A 17663-nucleotide genomic window follows, 5' to 3' on the forward strand; every position below is an offset into this window, starting at 1 on the left:
TCTCATTAAAAAAAAAATGAGTCTTCTATCTCTGGAGGTATCTAAACAATAAAATACATGACCATGTTGTTGAAGGAATTTGTGTTCTGGGAATAAGATTAGAAGATTTATAAATTTATTAGTTGAGCCTTTGTTGGTGTTTCCAGAGGCTTGTACTGTGAAAATAAAAGTAAATCGATGCCCTCAAATAACTCCTAGTCTGGCGTGAGGAAAAGAAAAGACCTAGGAGCTCCTGTTAGGGGACAGAAGTGGGTATCCTTACCCTGAGCATTAAGTGAAGGTATTGCAGTGGAAAATCTTTGGTTTTTTGAGTTGTCTTAGAAGAGAATGCCAACCATATTTGTTCTTCACCAAATATGTGATGCTCTGAGGCTTTACCTTGAGAGACGGTTTTTGAAGGTACCTTGGCACAGTGTAGAGCCATAGAGTTTTTGGGACAATCTGAATCTGGTTGTACATTGTCTTAGCTTTAACAGTGACATGTTAGATCCAGGTAAAGAGGCTCTTCTTTGGGGGTGCCTGGGTGGCTCAGTGGGTTAAAGCCTCTGCCTTCTGCTTGGGTCATGATCCCAGGGTGCTGGGATTGAGCCCCTCATCAGGATCTCCGTTCTGCAGAGAGCCTGCTTCCTCCTCTCTCTCTGCCTGCCTCTCTGCCTACTTGTGATCTCTGTCTGTCAAATAAATAAATAAAATCTTAAAAAAAAAAAACAAAGAGGCTCTTCTTTGTCAGTGTCCAGAGGTCTCTTGGACCCTCATATTTCTTCCTCCAATCAGTCCACGCTGACAGATGTCTCCTTGATGGCTTTAAAGAATTGGGTAAGAGGACATAATGCGCATTCTTTGTCAGGGAAGAAATAGGCTCATGCCAGTGGAGGGCCTCTTACCCAGTCCTAAATTATCTTTTGGTCCAAGTCCTTATAATCTCTCTCAAAAGAGATTGTTAATGAACACCTTAATCTGTCATATATATTCTTCCTGGAAATTAAAAAAAAACAAGACTTTTAGTTACAAAGAATATAGAATCTATGGAAAGAGTACTAGGTTCAGAATTAAGAGAATAGGATTCAAATCTTACCCTTTGCTGGAGGCCATTTTTTTTTTTTTAACAGTCTCTCCATCTGCCCAGCAGTAGTCCCAATATCAGGATGACAATAAGATGCCATACCGCACAGTTTAAGCCATTATAGCTCCTTTGTCTGAAGCTAGCAGAAGAGTCTGTAGGGCTGTGGGCTATTCTTCTCTTCATTTGTCTTCCCCTGCAGCTAAAGAAACTGACCAGAGGGGCTAAGTGATTTTTTTTTTTTTCCACACAGTAGTGCTGAGTGATCTAGTCCCTGAGTGATACTAGTGGTTCTAACTCATGTCTCCATAAAGTCTGTTAGGGACAGTACTAAATGGCAGCCCTTGGCTTACCAGAAGGGGCTTTGGCTTTGCAGCTTGAATTCATTTCATTCCTAGAATCAGAGATGCTCAAAATGGAGATCATTGCCAGCATAATGACTTTGTGTATAACTTTTATAGCTTTTAAATGGCTTTTATAGCCATTGTTTCATTTAATATTTACAATCAATTATCTTTTATTTTGCTCATTGCTTTACTCAATAAATATTGGCATCTATAGTGTTGGACTCTGGGGATAGTCTTGAACAAGACCCAGTATTTGCTCTCATGGAGCTCGGATTTAGTAGAACTCTCAAGGACATTTAGGGACTTTCCCTAATGTTGGAAACATGGATTCCCATCTTTGTCAGATGTTTGGGTGCTCTCTGCCTTCTGCCTTGATGCTTCTAGAGGTGTGAGAATTGTGCCTAATTTTGAGAAACATTACTTTGTGTTGTGATGAAATATAATTGTATTATATCTTCAACCTAGTGAACTTAGTTCTGCCATTCGGGGCTTCACAGAACAGTCTGCTTTGTTTTCTCCAGGAGAATCCTTAAGAGATAGTCAAGTTAGTATTTCTGTTCCCCAGATTGCTTCTCCCCAGGATAAAAAACCCTAGACCTTTCCAAAGCTGTTGGAGATGCAGGTTCACTCTGTGTATATGCTTAGCCTTTGAAACCCAGGGCTATGACTCAATGTACTCTGTTCCTTCTTACACTTTATCTGTACTCCTACAGTTACCTCGTGGGAGATGAGCTGTGGGTTGTCATGGAATACTTGGCTGGAGGTTCTTTGACAGATGTGGTGACAGAAACTTGCATGGATGAAGGCCAGATTGCAGCTGTCTGCCGTGAGGTAAGGCCAGTGGCCAGCCAGCCTTGAGCATGAAGTGGCCTTTATATCAATGTCTGTCAAAGTTCTGCTCCTGATGGGATCTCAGCCTGGGCACTGGAGGTGGGAAAAATTATTCTTCCGTTTATCTGTTTTGAAATTTCTATCACTCTGACCTGTTCTTTAAAGATAACTTTATTCTAGTACTGGGTGTGTTGCATAAACAATGAATTTTGGAACACTGAAAAAAAAAATAAAATTAAAAACAAGATAACTTTATTCTGATGATAAAAGTATATACCCATTGTAGAAAAGTCAGATATTACATGTATATGTAAAGTCACTCAATTTCAGTCTTAAAGGTGACTGCTGTAAATGCTTTGTATTATTTTCCTCTTTATATGGATATATATTTTAATTATAATTTTATTGTACTTTACTATTTTCTTGATGTGCTCTGAAGGAAATAAAAACAGAGCAAGAAAGTAGTGACAAAGGAGGTACTATTTTAGAGTAGTCAGGGACGGTTTTGCCATAGATTTGAATAAAGATCTGAATATACAAAAAAGTAAGCCATGGAAAAATCTAGGGTAAAATACTTTCAAGCAAAAGAAATAAAAAATGAAACACAAGTAGGTATTTTCTTTTTCTTTTCATTGCTGTTGAATGTCTAAGGTCTGTAATATGCTGGTGTAATGGGGAAAAAAAACCCTCTTTACAAAGCCTCTTTGAGAGGCAGTGTCCTCAGGGGATAGCCACATTTTAAAAAAGTTTTCAATTAAATTCCAGTCAGTTAACATACAGTGTAATATTAGTTTCAGGTGTTCAGTATAGTGATTCAGTATTTCCATACGTCATCCAGTGCTCATCTCAGCAAGTGCATTCCTTAATCCACATCCCCTGTTTAACCCATTCTCCCATTCACCTCCCCTCTGGGAGCCATCAGTTCATTCTCTATAGTTAAGAGTCTGTTTCATGGTTTGCCTCTCTTTTTTTTTCCTCTTAATTGTTTTGTTTCTTAAATTCTACATATGAGTGAAATCATGTGGTATTTGTCTTTCTCTAATTTATTTCGCTTAGCATAATACTGTCTAGTTCAATCCACATCATTGCAAATGGCAAAGTTTCATTATTTTTTATAGCTGAGTAATATTCCACCACACACACACACACACACACACACACACACACACACCCCACCTCTTCTCTACCCATTCATTAGGTTGTAGACACTTGGGCTCTTTCCATAATTTGGCTGTCGTAGATAATGCTGCTAAAAACATCAGGGTGCATGTATCCCTTTGAATTAGTATTTTTGTATTCTTTGGGTAAATATCTAGTAGTGCAATTGCTAGATCGTAGGACCCTCCATACTGTTTTCCAGAGTAGACAGACCAGTTTGCATTCTCATCAACAGTGCAAGAGGGTTTCCCTTTCTCTACATCCTTGCCAATACCTGTTGTTTCTTGCATTGTTGATATTAGCCGTTCTGAGAGGGGCGAGTGATATCTCATTGCAGTTTTGATATGTATTTCCTTTATGATTAGTGATGTTGAACATCTTTTCATGTGTCTGTTGGCCATCTGTATATCTTCTTGGGTAAAATGTGTATTCATGTCTTCTGCCCATATTTTAATTGGATTGTTTTTTGGCTGTTGGGTTTTATAAGTTCTTTATATATTTTGGATACTATCAGATATGTCATTTGCAAATATCTTCTCCCATTTCATAGGTTCTCTTTTAGTTTTGTTGATTGCTTCCTTCGCTGTGCAGAGCTTCTGATTTTAATGAAGTCCCAGTAGTTTATTTTTGTTTTTGTTTCCCTTGCCTCAGGAGACATGTCTAGTAAGAAGTTGCTATGGCCAATACCAAAGAGGTTACTGCCTGTGTTCTCCTCTAGGATTTTTATGGCTTCATATGTCACGTTTAGATCTTTCATCCATTTTGAATTTATTATGTATGGTGTAAGAAAGTTTTCCAGTTTCATTCATCTGCATGTTATCCAGTTTTCTCAACACCATTTTTTGAAGAGACTGTCTTTTTTTCCATTCAATATTATTTCCTGCTTTATTGATGATTAATTGACCATATAGTTTTGGGTTCGTTTCTGGATTTTCTATTCTGTTCCATGGTCTGTGTGTCTGGTTTTTGTGCCAGTACCATACCATTTTGATTACTGTGGGTTTGTAATATAACTTGAAACCCAGGATTGTGATGCCTTCAGCTTTGCTTTTCTTTTTCAAGGTTGCTTTGGCTATTTGGAATCTTTTTTGGTTCCATATAAATTTTAGGGTTGTCTATTCTAGCCCTGTGAAAAATGTTGTTGATGTTTTGATAAGGATTGCATTGAATGTGTAGATTGCTTTGGGTAGTACAGATATTTTATCAGTATTTGTGATTCCAATCCATGAGCATGGAATATCTTTCCACTTCCTTGAGTCATCTTCACTTTCTTTCATCAGTGTATTACAGTTTTCAGAGTACAGATCTTTCATCTCTTGGTTAAGTTTATTCCTAGGTATCTTAGGGATTTTGGTGCATCTATAAATGGGATTCCTTATTTTCTCTTTCTGCTTCTTCATTATTGATATATAGAAATGCAACAGATTTTTGTATGTTGATTTTGTATCCAACAGCTTTACTGAATCCTAGCAACTTTTGATGGGGTCTTTTGGGTTTTCTCTATAGAGTATCATGTCATCTGCAAATAGTGAAAATTTGAATTCTTCCTTGCTGATTTGTATGCCTTTTATTTCTTTTTGTTATCTGACTGCTGTGTATAGCCATTTTTTTTTTTTTTTAAGTAGGTTCCACTCCCAGCAGGATTCTGAGATCAAAACCTGAGCGGAGATCCAGAGTTAGATGCTCAACGAACTGAGCCACCCAGGCACCCCAGCCATATTTTTATTAGACCAAGAAGATGAAGGGAATATTCACAGAAGTTGAGGATATTGGGTGTTTTGCTGATAAGAGACTGGAACTTTCCAATAGCCCAATAATAGAAAAGTTTGGGAGTTAGGGAAGGAGTAGAAGATTTGGTTCAGAGTATTATGGGGTTAAGTTTGATAGTATGGTTGGGGTTTGATGATGTAAGATCTGGAGACATTCAGATGAAATAGTATAGTTGTATATTTAATCAATTTAGAAAAAATAAAATCGTATGAACTCAATTTCATCCTAGAAAATATGATCACCTTTACATGAAAAATCCTGGGGATCTAGAACATACCCACATAGGTTAATGGAATTAACACAGGCCTGGGACTCTTAGGAGCTATGGCTGCTTTTCTTTGCTGTAGTGCTAATACAGTGACTTTCAACTTTTTAAAAAAATTATCTTTCCCCTAAGCAGCCCTTTAACACATTTTTCACTGATCACATTCCCTCTGTGAAGTATTAATACTATAGATATACTGCATATCTCTTTTCTTTATGTACTGTAACCCTTTGGAAAGCCACAAACCACAGTACTATCTAAAATATTTTTCACTCACTCCCCGATCTGATTTTCACTGATTGAGGTTGCTTGCATATGTGTACTTAGGAAAAACAATTTGCCCCAACTTACTTATCTTTAAAATAGGAATTCATGCTATATTCTAAAAGAGATCACCCCCCCTTAAAAAAATCATTTTATTGAGATACAATTTATATACCATATAATACCATCACCATAATCACCATAATCCAGTTTAGAACACCATAATCATCACCATAATCCAGTTTAGAACATTTTCATTACCCCCCAAAAGAACTCCTTACCCATTAGCAGGCACTGCCCCACACACCTCACTTCTCAGCCTTCTCAGTCCTGTGCAACCACTCATCTTTTTTCTGTCTCTACAGATTTACTTGCTCTGGACATTTCCAATAAATGGAATCCTACAATATATGCATGTTTGTGACTGGATTATTTTCCTTAATATAATGTTTTGAAAGTTCATCCATGTTATAGTATATATCAGTACTTCATTCTTTTATTAACAAATAAGATTGCATTTATTTATCTTTCATCAGTTGATGGGCATTTGGGTCATTTCTACTTTTTGGTTATTATGAACAATGCTGTGTACTTGTACAGATTTTTAGTAGGATATCTGTTTTCATTTCTCTTGAGTATAGGAGTGGAACTTCTGGTCATATAGCAACTCTGTGCTAGTTTGAGAAATAGCCAAACTATTTTACAAAGTGGCTGTACCATTTTATATTCCCACAATGTATGAGGGTTCTAATTTCTCAAAATCTTTTTTTTTTAATTTTATTTATTTATTTTTTTTAAAGATTTTATTTATTTATTTGACAGAGAGAGATCACAAGTAGGCAGAGAGGCAGGCAGAGAGAGAGGAGGAAGCAGGCTCCCCGCTGAGCAGAGAGCCCGATGCGGGGCTCGATCCCAGGACCCTGAGATCATGACCCAAGCCGAAGGCAGCGGCTCAACCCACTGAGCCACCCAGGCGCCCCTCTTTTTTTTTTTTTAATCATATTTTGTGACATCCAGAGGCCAGGATCTCTCCAGCTTCCTAAGGAAAGCAACTCTTATTTTTTCAGGGAAAAGCTGCTTCTGAATATTAGTTTGTTCATAATTTAGCCATTGGAATGTTCTTAAAAAGTGAAGTAATGATTTGAGAACATTTAAATACTGTTTTGCAGTTGGTCTGCATCTTTTGTATTTTTCAGTTGTTATTTTAACTTTGGGTTATGGACTTAAACTAGTAGATTTAGTAGCAAACCTGAGATTATCTTTTCTAATCCCCACATTTTACAGATGGGAAAACCATAGCCTAGAAAGCATAAGTGATTTGTTTAGAGGGATGTTGTTAGGTAGTGGAAGAACTAAACATCTTCATTGTTCTGTTCAGTCTCTGTTACTCATTCTGCCTGCTAATTATAGATGTTTTCCAAGGTTCTTTTCTTTCTCCTTTTCTATAATATTTGCCAGTTCCAACCATTCCTATAACTTAAAGAAAATCACTTGGTCAAAAATGACTCAAATACTTATCTCAAGTCCAAATCTCTATAGAACTTAAGACTCGTATGTTCCATTGTCTACTGAACATTTGTCTGTTAGTGCTTCATAGGTATATAAAATTGAACATACCCAAAGCAGTACAAATTATCTCCTCACCAAAAATATTTCTCATAACTTTACTCTTTCTAATATCACTTCCATGTGTCTCAGATATGACTCTTTTTTTGTCCCTTTCCTCCAGTTTTATCTTTATAAAATCATTCCATTTTTCCTCTGTAGTTTTGCTTGGGCCTCAGTTTCTTTGTTAAGGATCTAATGTTTGGTAAAACAAAATAAAACAAAGCAAAAAGCTCCAGAATACAGTGGAGGAACTCCTGTAAGAAAACTACGGTAAGGTGTATTATAATAAGGTATTTTTTAAGAAAGGCATAAAGCAGCACCAAGTTAGAAGAATGCTTAGCCAGGAGATAGAAGACTAGGTAGTAGACCTGCCTCCGCCACAGATTTGGAACCAGTTCTTTCATTCACTGGGATCTCACTTTCTTTGTCACAAAATAAAGAGGTTGGATTAGTTGATTTTCTGTAAGTCTTCATAAGTTCTTTCTCTCTCTCTTTGCCCATCCACTTCAATAGTGCCTACAGGCTTTGGAGTTTCTGCATTCCAACCAGGTCATTCACAGAGACATCAAGAGCGACAACATCCTGTTGGGAATGGATGGCTCTGTCAAGCTAAGTGAGTAGGAGTGATGATACTTTTCTTCCTGATGGGACCCAGTATCCTGGGGAGGGTAATCATATGATAGTATCTACAAGACTCAGTACAGGATCTTATAGTCACACCTTGGAGATATGGCAGGTCCCGTTCCAGGCCACTGCAGTAAAACAAACATGGTGATAAAGCAAATCAAATTAATTTTTCCCAGTGCATATAAAAGTTATGTTTATGCTGTACTATAGTCGATTAAGTGTGTAATAGCATTGTGGCTAAAAAAATGTACATATCTTAATTAAAAAATACTTTATCACTAAAAAATGATAACCATTATCTGAGCTTGCAGTGAGTCATAATTTTTGTGCTGGTGGAGGGCCTTGCCTCAGTGTTGATGGCTGCTGACTCATCAGGTGGTGGTTGCTGGAGACTGGGGCAGCTGCGGTAATTTCTTAAAACAGTGATGAGGTTTGCTACATCATCTGTTTTCCATTTCACAGATGATTTCTCTGTAGCATGCAATGCTATTGGATTGCATTTTACCTACTGGAGAACTGCTTTCAGAATGGGAGTCAGTCCTCTCACACCCTGCTACTACTACTTTATCAACTAAGTTTATGTAATATTTTAAATCCATTATGTCATTTCAACAGTCTTGACAGCATCTTCACCAGGAGTAGATTCCTTCTCAAGAAACCACTTTCTGTGCTCATTCATGAGAAGCCACTCCTCATCTGTTCAAGTTTTATCATGAGATTACAGCAGTTCAGTCCCATCTTCAGGCTCCACTTGTAACTCTAGTTCTCGTACTATTTTCACCATGTCTGCAGTCAGAACATACACATTTACCAATTTAAGTTTGCCATCCTCTATATGTACAGTTCATGGTGTCCCAAAACAATTACATTAGTAACATCAAAGATCACTGGTCACAGACCACCATTACAAATGTATTAATAATAATGAAAAAGTTAGAAATATTATGAGAATGACCAAACTGTAACACGGAGACATGAAGTGAGTAAATGCTGTCGGAAAAATGGCACAGACAGACTTGCTCATCACAGAGTTGCCACAAACCTTCAATTTGTAAAAATCGTAGTATCTGTGATGTATAATAAAGCAGAGTGTAATAAAAGTAGGTATCTCTGTATTTCCTGGGATATGCAGGCTCTTTATATTACTCAGCACTAGACAGGGTGTCATTTCTTTTTTGTCCATTCAGATATATATGTTTAACCAAAAAAAATTTACTGAATGCCTCCTATGTGCTACAATGGGCACAAAGATACTTTTGCTAGTCCTCAAATAGCTCTCAGCCTAGTACTGGAGTCATAAAATACATAACTAGGAAATAGAGTTTAGTGTAATTTCCTAGGTTCATTCATTCAGCAAACTTTTATCAAATGTCTTTTATACTTGGGCCTTCTGGGATTAAAAAAAATGAGTAAGAAGACATAGTCCTTCCTGTCAAAGGTCTCATAATTTAAATAAACTTATAATTGCAATTTAATGTGAATGAACTATAAGCAGAGCATTTTGTTCAAAAGTGTAAGGACCAGTAGTCCAGACCAACAGGTATGTTGCATGTGGACAGGCAGCTGTGGGAAGATTGGTGATTAGAGTTTAAGTCAGGGACTCATGCCCAGGAAATAAAGCAAGGACCTAGACTGCCAGATTCTGAGGCATGGGAATGTTTTTTAAGAAGAAAGCAGAAGTGGAGCAAATAATCAAGGCCAAAACGGGAAGCTTTGGACTTTAATGCCTAGTTCTTCTGGTTTGAGGAGTGGTAAGGGGCCAGAGATTTTTGTTCCTCTTGCTACTTTTCAAGGTTAAATAGAGGACAGGGTAAGAGCCAGTCTTGAAGGTAGCAGTCATGTAATTCCAGCTCTAGAGAGACAAGGTATTGCAGTGTCTGAGACCCAGGTGGAGCTTGACTTCTAGGGATAGGCATATAGTCAGTACTTGGGAAGGAATACCCTAAATATAGTTCCATTCCTTCTCTTCTTTTTTTTTTTTTTTCCCTAGCCGATTTCGGGTTCTGTGCACAGATCACCCCAGAGCAGAGCAAACGGAGCACCATGGTGGGAACTCCATACTGGATGGCACCAGAGGTTGTGACGCGGAAGGCCTATGGACCCAAGGTTGACATCTGGTCCCTGGGCATCATGGCCATCGAAATGATTGAAGGGGAGCCCCCATACCTCAATGAAAATCCTCTGAGAGTGAGTGTTACTAGTCCCATTTGAAGATGTTTGGGCTGGTGGTCTTTAATCCCAGGAAATGGGACTTGGGCTATTCCCTACAGTTTTCAACCTGGATCTTTCTTTTCTGAATGAAACTTGGCACTGTTGGGTTTAAAGTATAAATGCTCAAAGGAAAGAGATATTAACAGTCACTCATTCATTCAACAACTTTTTGAGTTCTGATAATGTAAAAGAAACTGTTCTAATGGTGATGAAAAAAATAATATATAGTAACAGAAGGTAAGTGATGTGAGGAAAAGCTGAGTAAGGAGCTAAGAGAGTAACAGGGAAGGAGGGAGAAGTGTGCTATTTTATTGATAGTAGAGAAGGAAGTCCTGTCTTTTAAGTTATTTGAGCAGAAATCTGAAGAAAGGAGTAAGCCATGAGATTAATCCGATGCAAGAGTTTCCCAGGCATCAAAGGACTTAATCTGAGAACATACTCATATCCTGGAGAAAACCAAAGAGGCCAGTGTCCTGAGTGAGTAACCAGTTTGCAGATGAGCTGATAAGGTCAGAGAACTAGCAGGGAGCTGAATCAGGTAAGACCTAGTGACCTTTGTGAGAACCTGGCTTTTATTCTGTAAGAGATTTGAAGCCATTGGAGGATTTTGAGCTGAGGAGTAGTTTGACTTAATTTGCGGTATAAATTGACCATTTTGACTGTTTTTCTGGAAGAAATAAAACAGACTGAAATCCTGTTATAATCATTCGGGTAAGAGTGGTGGTGTGGGGGTGCCTGGGTGGCTCAGTGGGTTAAAGCCTCCACTTTTGGCTCAGGTCATGGTCTCAGGGTCCTGGGATCGAGCCCCGCATCGGGCTCTCTGCTCAGCAGGGAGCCTGCTTCCTCCTCTCTCTCTCTGCCTGCCTCTCTGCCTACTTGTGATCTCTGTCTGTCAAATAAATAAATAAAATCTTAAAAAAAAAAAAAAGAGTGTCGGTGTGGACTGTATTCGTGGCAGTAGTAATGAAGAGTGGTTAGACTCAGAAAATACCTTGAACATATAGCTGACACGATGAAATGGATATCAGAGAAAGAGGAATCAACAATGCCTATAAGATTTTGGGCCCTAATTGCTGAAAGATTTCGTTTGCCATTTACTGAGAAGGTTGAAGAGCAGGTAAAATGGGGTAATAGAGCTGGTTTTGAATGTGGCGATTTGAAATGTTCATTAGACATCCAAGTGGAGATACTGAGTAGAGTTGGGCATGTGAGTCTGGATTTCAAGGGTGAGAGGTCAGGGCTATAAATGTAAATTTATGAGGAGGTAGTATATACTTGGCTTATTTAAAGCATTGGAACTAGATGATTGATGCGCTAATTCACCTGGAGAGTAAGGTTTGGGTACTGAGCCCTAGGGTTCTCTCATGCTTACAGGTTGGAGGAACTAGCAGAGTAGACCAAGGAGTGACCTTCCTAGTTGGAGGAGAACTGAGAGAAGTGTGTCCTGGAGGCCAAGACAACAAGATGTTTGGAGGAGGATGGACCACTGTGTCAAATGTCACTGATAGATCATATAAGATAAGACTGAGAAATAAACATTAGATTTGCCAATATGGAAGTTAGTGATGAGCTTGATGATCAATATCAGTGGAGTGATGGTAATGAAATGAATGATAAGAGTAAATCTACCGGAATGGGAGAAGAAGTTGAAATGGCATGTGAAAGCAATTGTTGTTCTTTAACAAGTTTTGCTCTTAAGGGAACAGAAAAATGGAGCAGGAACCTGAAGTGGAATTGAGGGAGGGTTTTGAGGTTTTGTTTTTTGTTTTTTAAAGATGATATTATTTTAGCATGTTTGTGTGCTGATAGGAATGATATAGTAGAAAGAAAGAATGTGGTCATGAGCAAGAGAGAAGTGACATCTGTAGGAGTGATGTCCTGAAGTAGATGCGAGGAGTTGAATCAAGTATTGAAGGAAAGAGTATTAGATTAGGACAATTTGTCCATTGTAATGAGAGAGGGAAAGCAGAGTATATGAATACAAGTGCAAGTAGGTTGGTAATTTTGGTCATAGGCAAATAAGAGAATTATTCTGATTGCTTTTATTTCCTCATTTCTCAACCTCCCATCCAGTGCGGGAATTATGTATGTGTTGTTGTTGATAGGTGGTCATCTCATCTTACCTGGTTACCTCTTGGATAGCCAATTACTGGAAAGTGATTCGGTGTACCAATCTAAAACTGCCCGGACATCCCAGCTTTGCCCTCATTCCACATTCCACACATCTTCCCCCGTCTTACAGTAGCCTTGAAGATGATGATCAGTAGGGTGTGGATGGAATTAAGACTGGGATTAAAATCAGAGGACATAAACTCATATGAATAGCTTGATCCCAGACATATGTTTCTGGACTTTATCTATGAAATGGGGATGATGATTCTTGCCTAGTCTATTATCCAGATTTATTGTGGTCATTAAATGAGATAGTGTTTGTGTAAATACTTTGTGAATTAAAGTGCTGAGTGCTTGAAAGGACTTTTTTTTTTTAACCTGTCCCATAAGATGGTCCATGTTAGTGTACTAGGGGAGGCAACAAGGAAACAGATTGTTGCTTTACAGAACACTTGCTTTTTATATTCCTTTCCTGCTAGAAGAAATCAGTTCTTAGGTAACTAAGGTGAAGGCATCAGGAGTAATTTCCTCCAGCAAATGGGCAGATAGATATTTAACTCATCATCAGGCTAAGTGAATAATAAACCCTTTAGATTTATAATCAAGAATAATAACAAACCCATGGGTCTGGAACATACTTCATAAGTTTATAAAGTGCTTCCCAATATATGGTCTTATTTTAACAGACATGTGTGATAGACACTGTTGTCATCCCTATTTTCTAGATGTGGAATTTAGGAGTTCACTGGCTTGCATGTGATCACATGGCCTTCAAATATTAAATCTGATCCTTAGGTCATATTCTTTCCAGTATACCAAAGCTGCCTCTTTGTGTCCTAGAGGCTTTAACGCAACTGACCATTCTTCAGAGAGCAGATCTGGGCACTAAGCGAGAACTGTAGCTAGAGCCTAAGGTGATTCTTCATTTGTATTGCCAGGCCTTGTACCTCATTGCCACCAATGGGACCCCAGAGCTTCAGAACCCAGAGAAGCTGTCAGCTTTCTTCCGGGACTTTCTGAACCGCTGTCTCGAGATGGATGTGGAGAAGAGAGGTTCAGCTAAAGAGCTGCTGCAGGTAATTTTCCCTATGCAGGGAAGCTCCAAATTCAAGGTATCACTAAACCAGCCTTTTTTGCTTCATTTTGGTCTGTGAGGCACTACTGGCTCCTCACCTACAACTTCCCACACTCCATTTATATTCCTAGTTCCTTAACCTGCTTCATCTCTGGGCCTTTGTGTTATTTCCTGAAGCTCTTCTTCAGTCTATTAAAACTCTGTACATATTTATAGGCTCAGCTTAAAAATCTTCTTTCTGAGCTCCTGCTGATCTTTGCCTGTACCTTTCATCAGCATTTCTTTTGTTTTGCTTGAATTAGAGTGAGATTCTGCCAGGTTGTGGGGAAGCCTGGAGTCAGGGGTTTGCCAAGCTTTTAGACTTCCATCTGCTTAATCCTGAAATTACATAATTATTTCATATGGTTGCAAAAACTGCCTTTAGCAAGCTACCACCTAAGTATCACATTAAACTTGATGGTGGTGAATAATCTGTAGGCATGCACTTCTTTATGATGAGGACCGAGAGCAACCAAGCAAGGCAGGGCAGACCTACTGCATTGAAAGTAGTTATGAGCAACCCTGTCTTTCCCACTAGATTATTTATAACATCTATCTTCTTAATTTCTGGGTCTCCTCTTATACCTAGGACCTGACTTAGAAAGGGTATTCAGAAACTTTATTGAATTGGATGAAATTGCCTAAAGTATTTACCTTCATTGAAATGCTACCCTCTAGAACATACTTAGTATCTCTTTGTAACCAGGGTTATGGATTTACAGAGCTCTGGTCTGTTAGATATGAGATTTGGGCTCTGCCAAATGTAACCCATTAGTCTGTCAGATCCTTTGGGACTGAAAACCCCTTATAACAGGCAGTACCGTATAGGATCTCTTTGCCTTTCATATGAGATTTGCTCTGGAAACCCTAGACATGGAAAAATGTTCAAATTCTACTTTAAGGCTGTGATTGGTGAAGATATTGTTCATTAGGTACCAAAATATAATTATTGAAAGATTAGTGCCCTCTAGAGTTTTCTTCCTGATACTATAAGTAATAATAAGTGCATTACATTGAATCTTTACCACACTATAGTTACCTAAGTGACTTATATGTTCTTTTCATCTATTCTTTATAATGACCCTGTGATTTATAGGTTCTAGTATTACCATTTTTGTAGGTGAGTGAGTAAATTTCAAGTGTTTAGTAATGTTTCCATGATTATATAGCTAGTATGTGGTGGACCCAGAGTTTTAACCTATGTCTGTTTGGTATCTTAAATCACAAAAGCTTCACATGTGTTTCTCCTGTGAGAACACATATATGGATGAAATTATATATGTTGGAATTTGTATCTTCATGATTTAACCAGTATCTTTTATTTCTTTCATAGTAACTACTTGTTTTCAGTGCCTTTTTATATCCTATATCTATCCAAAAAGAAGAGGAGGCAACTATATGTCTATATGGATGTGCCTGTACCATATACAATATGATTGGTAAAAAAGACTTATAAGGATGGCAGAAGGATCAACTATGCTAATCATCTGAGTTAGTTTTGTTTAAACATCAGATCTGGTTCTCAGTCTTCTGGTGGCCAGGACAGAAAAGGAAATGTGATAGTTTCTATATTTCTTATCAAATGGAAAAATGTCACATCCTTGTGACAGACCTTTTTACTATTAAATGTAAGAAAAATCATTTTTAGTGAAAAGGCTCTGAGTTACATAAAGAATTGTTTTCCATAACAGTTTTGGTGAAAATGTAGATGCAGTTTTTCTACAGTGTTTTCTACAAAATGGTCTTCTTTAATAGTGGTGGGTGTGGCCCAAAGTACAGCCCAGTGAAAGTGATTTAGGAAAGGACCAAGCTATTGAAAGCTTTACTGGATTCAAAGATAGAAAAATAAATTCCTAGATCAGTGCTCCTGAAATGCAGTATTGCCATATACCATTGGGTCATGATCAGTCAATACTTTACCCCAGAGATAATTATTATCCTGATTATCACCATAGTTTAGTCTTACCTAATATAAAATGGAATCATACAACATGAAATCTCTTGTGTCTGGCTTTTGTGAGTCAACATAATGTCTGTGGGATTCATTCTGTTGTCACCGTATCAATCATTCATTCTTTTAATTGCTGTGTATTTTTCTGTGTAGTATTATAAAATATAACATTATTCATTCTTCCATTCTCTTTTTTGGGGTTCTTTTGAGTTATAACTGTTGTAAGTAAAGCTGCTATGAACATTCTTGGGTGTGTCTTTTGGTGGATACACAAACTTAGTTCTCTTGGCAATATACCTATGAGTGGAAATGCTGGGAGGTAGCATAGAGGTGTGTTTAAGTTGTTGGTAGATACTGCCAAACAGCTTTCCAAAATGGTTTGTTATCTTTTAAAGATGTTTTTCAACTTGGGGATGATCTGAAGCTTTCCAGGCAGCACCTTGTGCAAATATGGATGCCCTCAATGTCTTATGATGATTACTGAGGAAGAATGGTAAATAGTCATATGTCTTTGCTCTTTTCTTCCCTTCTAGCATCAGTTCCTGAAGATTGCCAAGCCCCTCTCCAGCCTCACTCCACTGATTGCTGCAGCAAAGGAGGCAACCAAGAACAATCACTAAAACCACGCTTACCCCAGCCTCATTGTGCCAAGACTTCTGTGAAATAAATGCTCATTTTAGAAATTCCAACCCCTGATGCCCTCTCTTCCTTGCCTTGCTCCTCCCATTTCCTGGTCTAGCGCTCTCATGACTTTGATCGTTAAAAACCATGTGTCCAGCATTGATGAGAACTGCAACTGACTAATCAGATGATGGCCATTTCTAAATAAGGAATTTCCTCCCAGTTGTGATTGTGAGGGTGGTTTATGATCAAGGGCTTATATGAATAAACCCTTGGACTCCTATTTCTACACAGCAAAATCTTCTTCCCATACCCCAATCTCGCACCTGCCAGTCAGTTCTTAACTCTAAATTTTTGGCTTTATAACATTATTGATTGGTAAACGGTTGAAATTTCTTTAGTGCTTGCTTTTCCGAGGCTGAATTGCCCAAACTCCTATTGTACTTGAAAATTGGAACAGTGTGAGGGGTGCTGTGAGGGTGGATAACTTACCAGAGACATGAAATGGCTCATCTTCCTGGACCATGGCTTTGGCGCAGCTGATCTCGATATGGGAGAGAAAGCTACTATGTTTTTTCTTCTTGTGTGCTTCTAGCTGCTACCTGAGGAGATCTTCACTCAGTAGTGTTCCCCATGCTATTTCTTGTGAAATGGTCTTGGCTATGTAGCAGCTTTTGACTCCCTACATCCCCTAGGCTGCTGCCCCAATTCTGTCTTTGTTTAGAACTTTGAGAGGTTTCCTAGGGCACATGCTGGGTGAGAGCAGTGTGAGAAGTCAGGGAAAAAATTTAGCTGCTTTTAGAACAAAGTTGGGTATCAGCATCTGTCCAGCTGTACCTGTGTGTTGTTTCAAGAATTCCGCCTCTTTCTCCATCTGGAGTAAGGAGCTGAAAGATCTTCTGATGGCCTGAGTCTTCGGGTCAGAGGGAAGGATCTCCCAACTCTGAAACTACGAGTTAGCTTTGAATGGATTTGGCGACCTGATAAGATACTCTGCCAGCTGTGAGGGGACCCTGTTTTTACAATGCATGGCCGAGCTCTCTGCAAATGGAAATGCTTGCACTGGGTGTTGGGGATGTTTGCTACCTCCTGCTATCTTTGTGGTTTTGGTCCTCCCACTATGATAGGACCCCTGGCCAGCATTGTGGCTTGTCACGTCAGTCCCATTGGCTACCTTGTCATGCTCTGAGGTACCACTGCCTCTTGCAGCACAAGTTTTATTTCCTTCAATAAAAGGAGATGAAAATATTCTACGTGGAGTATGCCTTTCTTCTTTTCCTTTTCACCTTTCTTTTCTAATTTTTCATTTTGAAATGATTTCAGACTTAAGAAAACTTTAAGTTGTAGGTAAATACTGCCAGAAAATATATTTTCTTCCCAAAAGATGAAATTAAGCTGCAGTAAGATGCCCCTTTACCACTGTGTACTTCAATGCATATTCTTTTTCTTAACACTCTTAATTATAAACAAAGAGAAAAGGACCTAAAATATTTATATTTATATTTATTTTATAATATATGTTATATATATATTATATTTATATTATAAGGTATTGGCTCAGGCGAGTATGGAAACTGAGAAGCTCCATGATCTACACCGGCAGGTTTGAGGCTGGTGAGGCCAGGGGTGCAGTTCAAAGGCCTGAGAGCCAGAGAGTCATTGGTTGTATAGATGCCAGTCATAGTCTGATGTGTGAGAACCAGAACACCCTGGGGCAGGAGAAA

The 17663-nt window shown here is 38.4% G+C and overlaps 1 protein-coding gene across 4 annotated transcripts in view; it reads left to right on the top strand.

Moving 5' to 3' along the window:
* Positions 1 to 17187, top strand: part of PAK1 (p21 (RAC1) activated kinase 1) — a 149061-nt gene extending 131874 nt beyond the window's left edge. For all 4 annotated transcript variants that reach the window (XM_044258466.1, XM_044258469.1, XM_044258465.1 and 1 more), the window contains exons 11-15: positions 2121 to 2238; positions 7817 to 7916; positions 9921 to 10117; positions 13192 to 13329; positions 15852 to 17187. In XM_044258466.1, the coding sequence (XP_044114401.1) occupies positions 2121 to 2238; positions 7817 to 7916; positions 9921 to 10117; positions 13192 to 13329; positions 15852 to 15938 (640 nt within the window). In that variant the 3' untranslated portion in view covers positions 15939 to 17187. The remainder of the gene's footprint in view (positions 1 to 2120; positions 2239 to 7816; positions 7917 to 9920; positions 10118 to 13191; positions 13330 to 15851) is intronic.
* The last annotated feature ends 476 nt before the right edge of the window (positions 17188 to 17663 follow it).

The sequence above is a fragment of the Neovison vison genome, chromosome 7 (genome assembly GCF_020171115.1).
Source record: "Neovison vison isolate M4711 chromosome 7, ASM_NN_V1, whole genome shotgun sequence".
NCBI classification, from domain to species: domain Eukaryota; kingdom Metazoa; phylum Chordata; class Mammalia; order Carnivora; family Mustelidae; genus Neogale; species Neogale vison.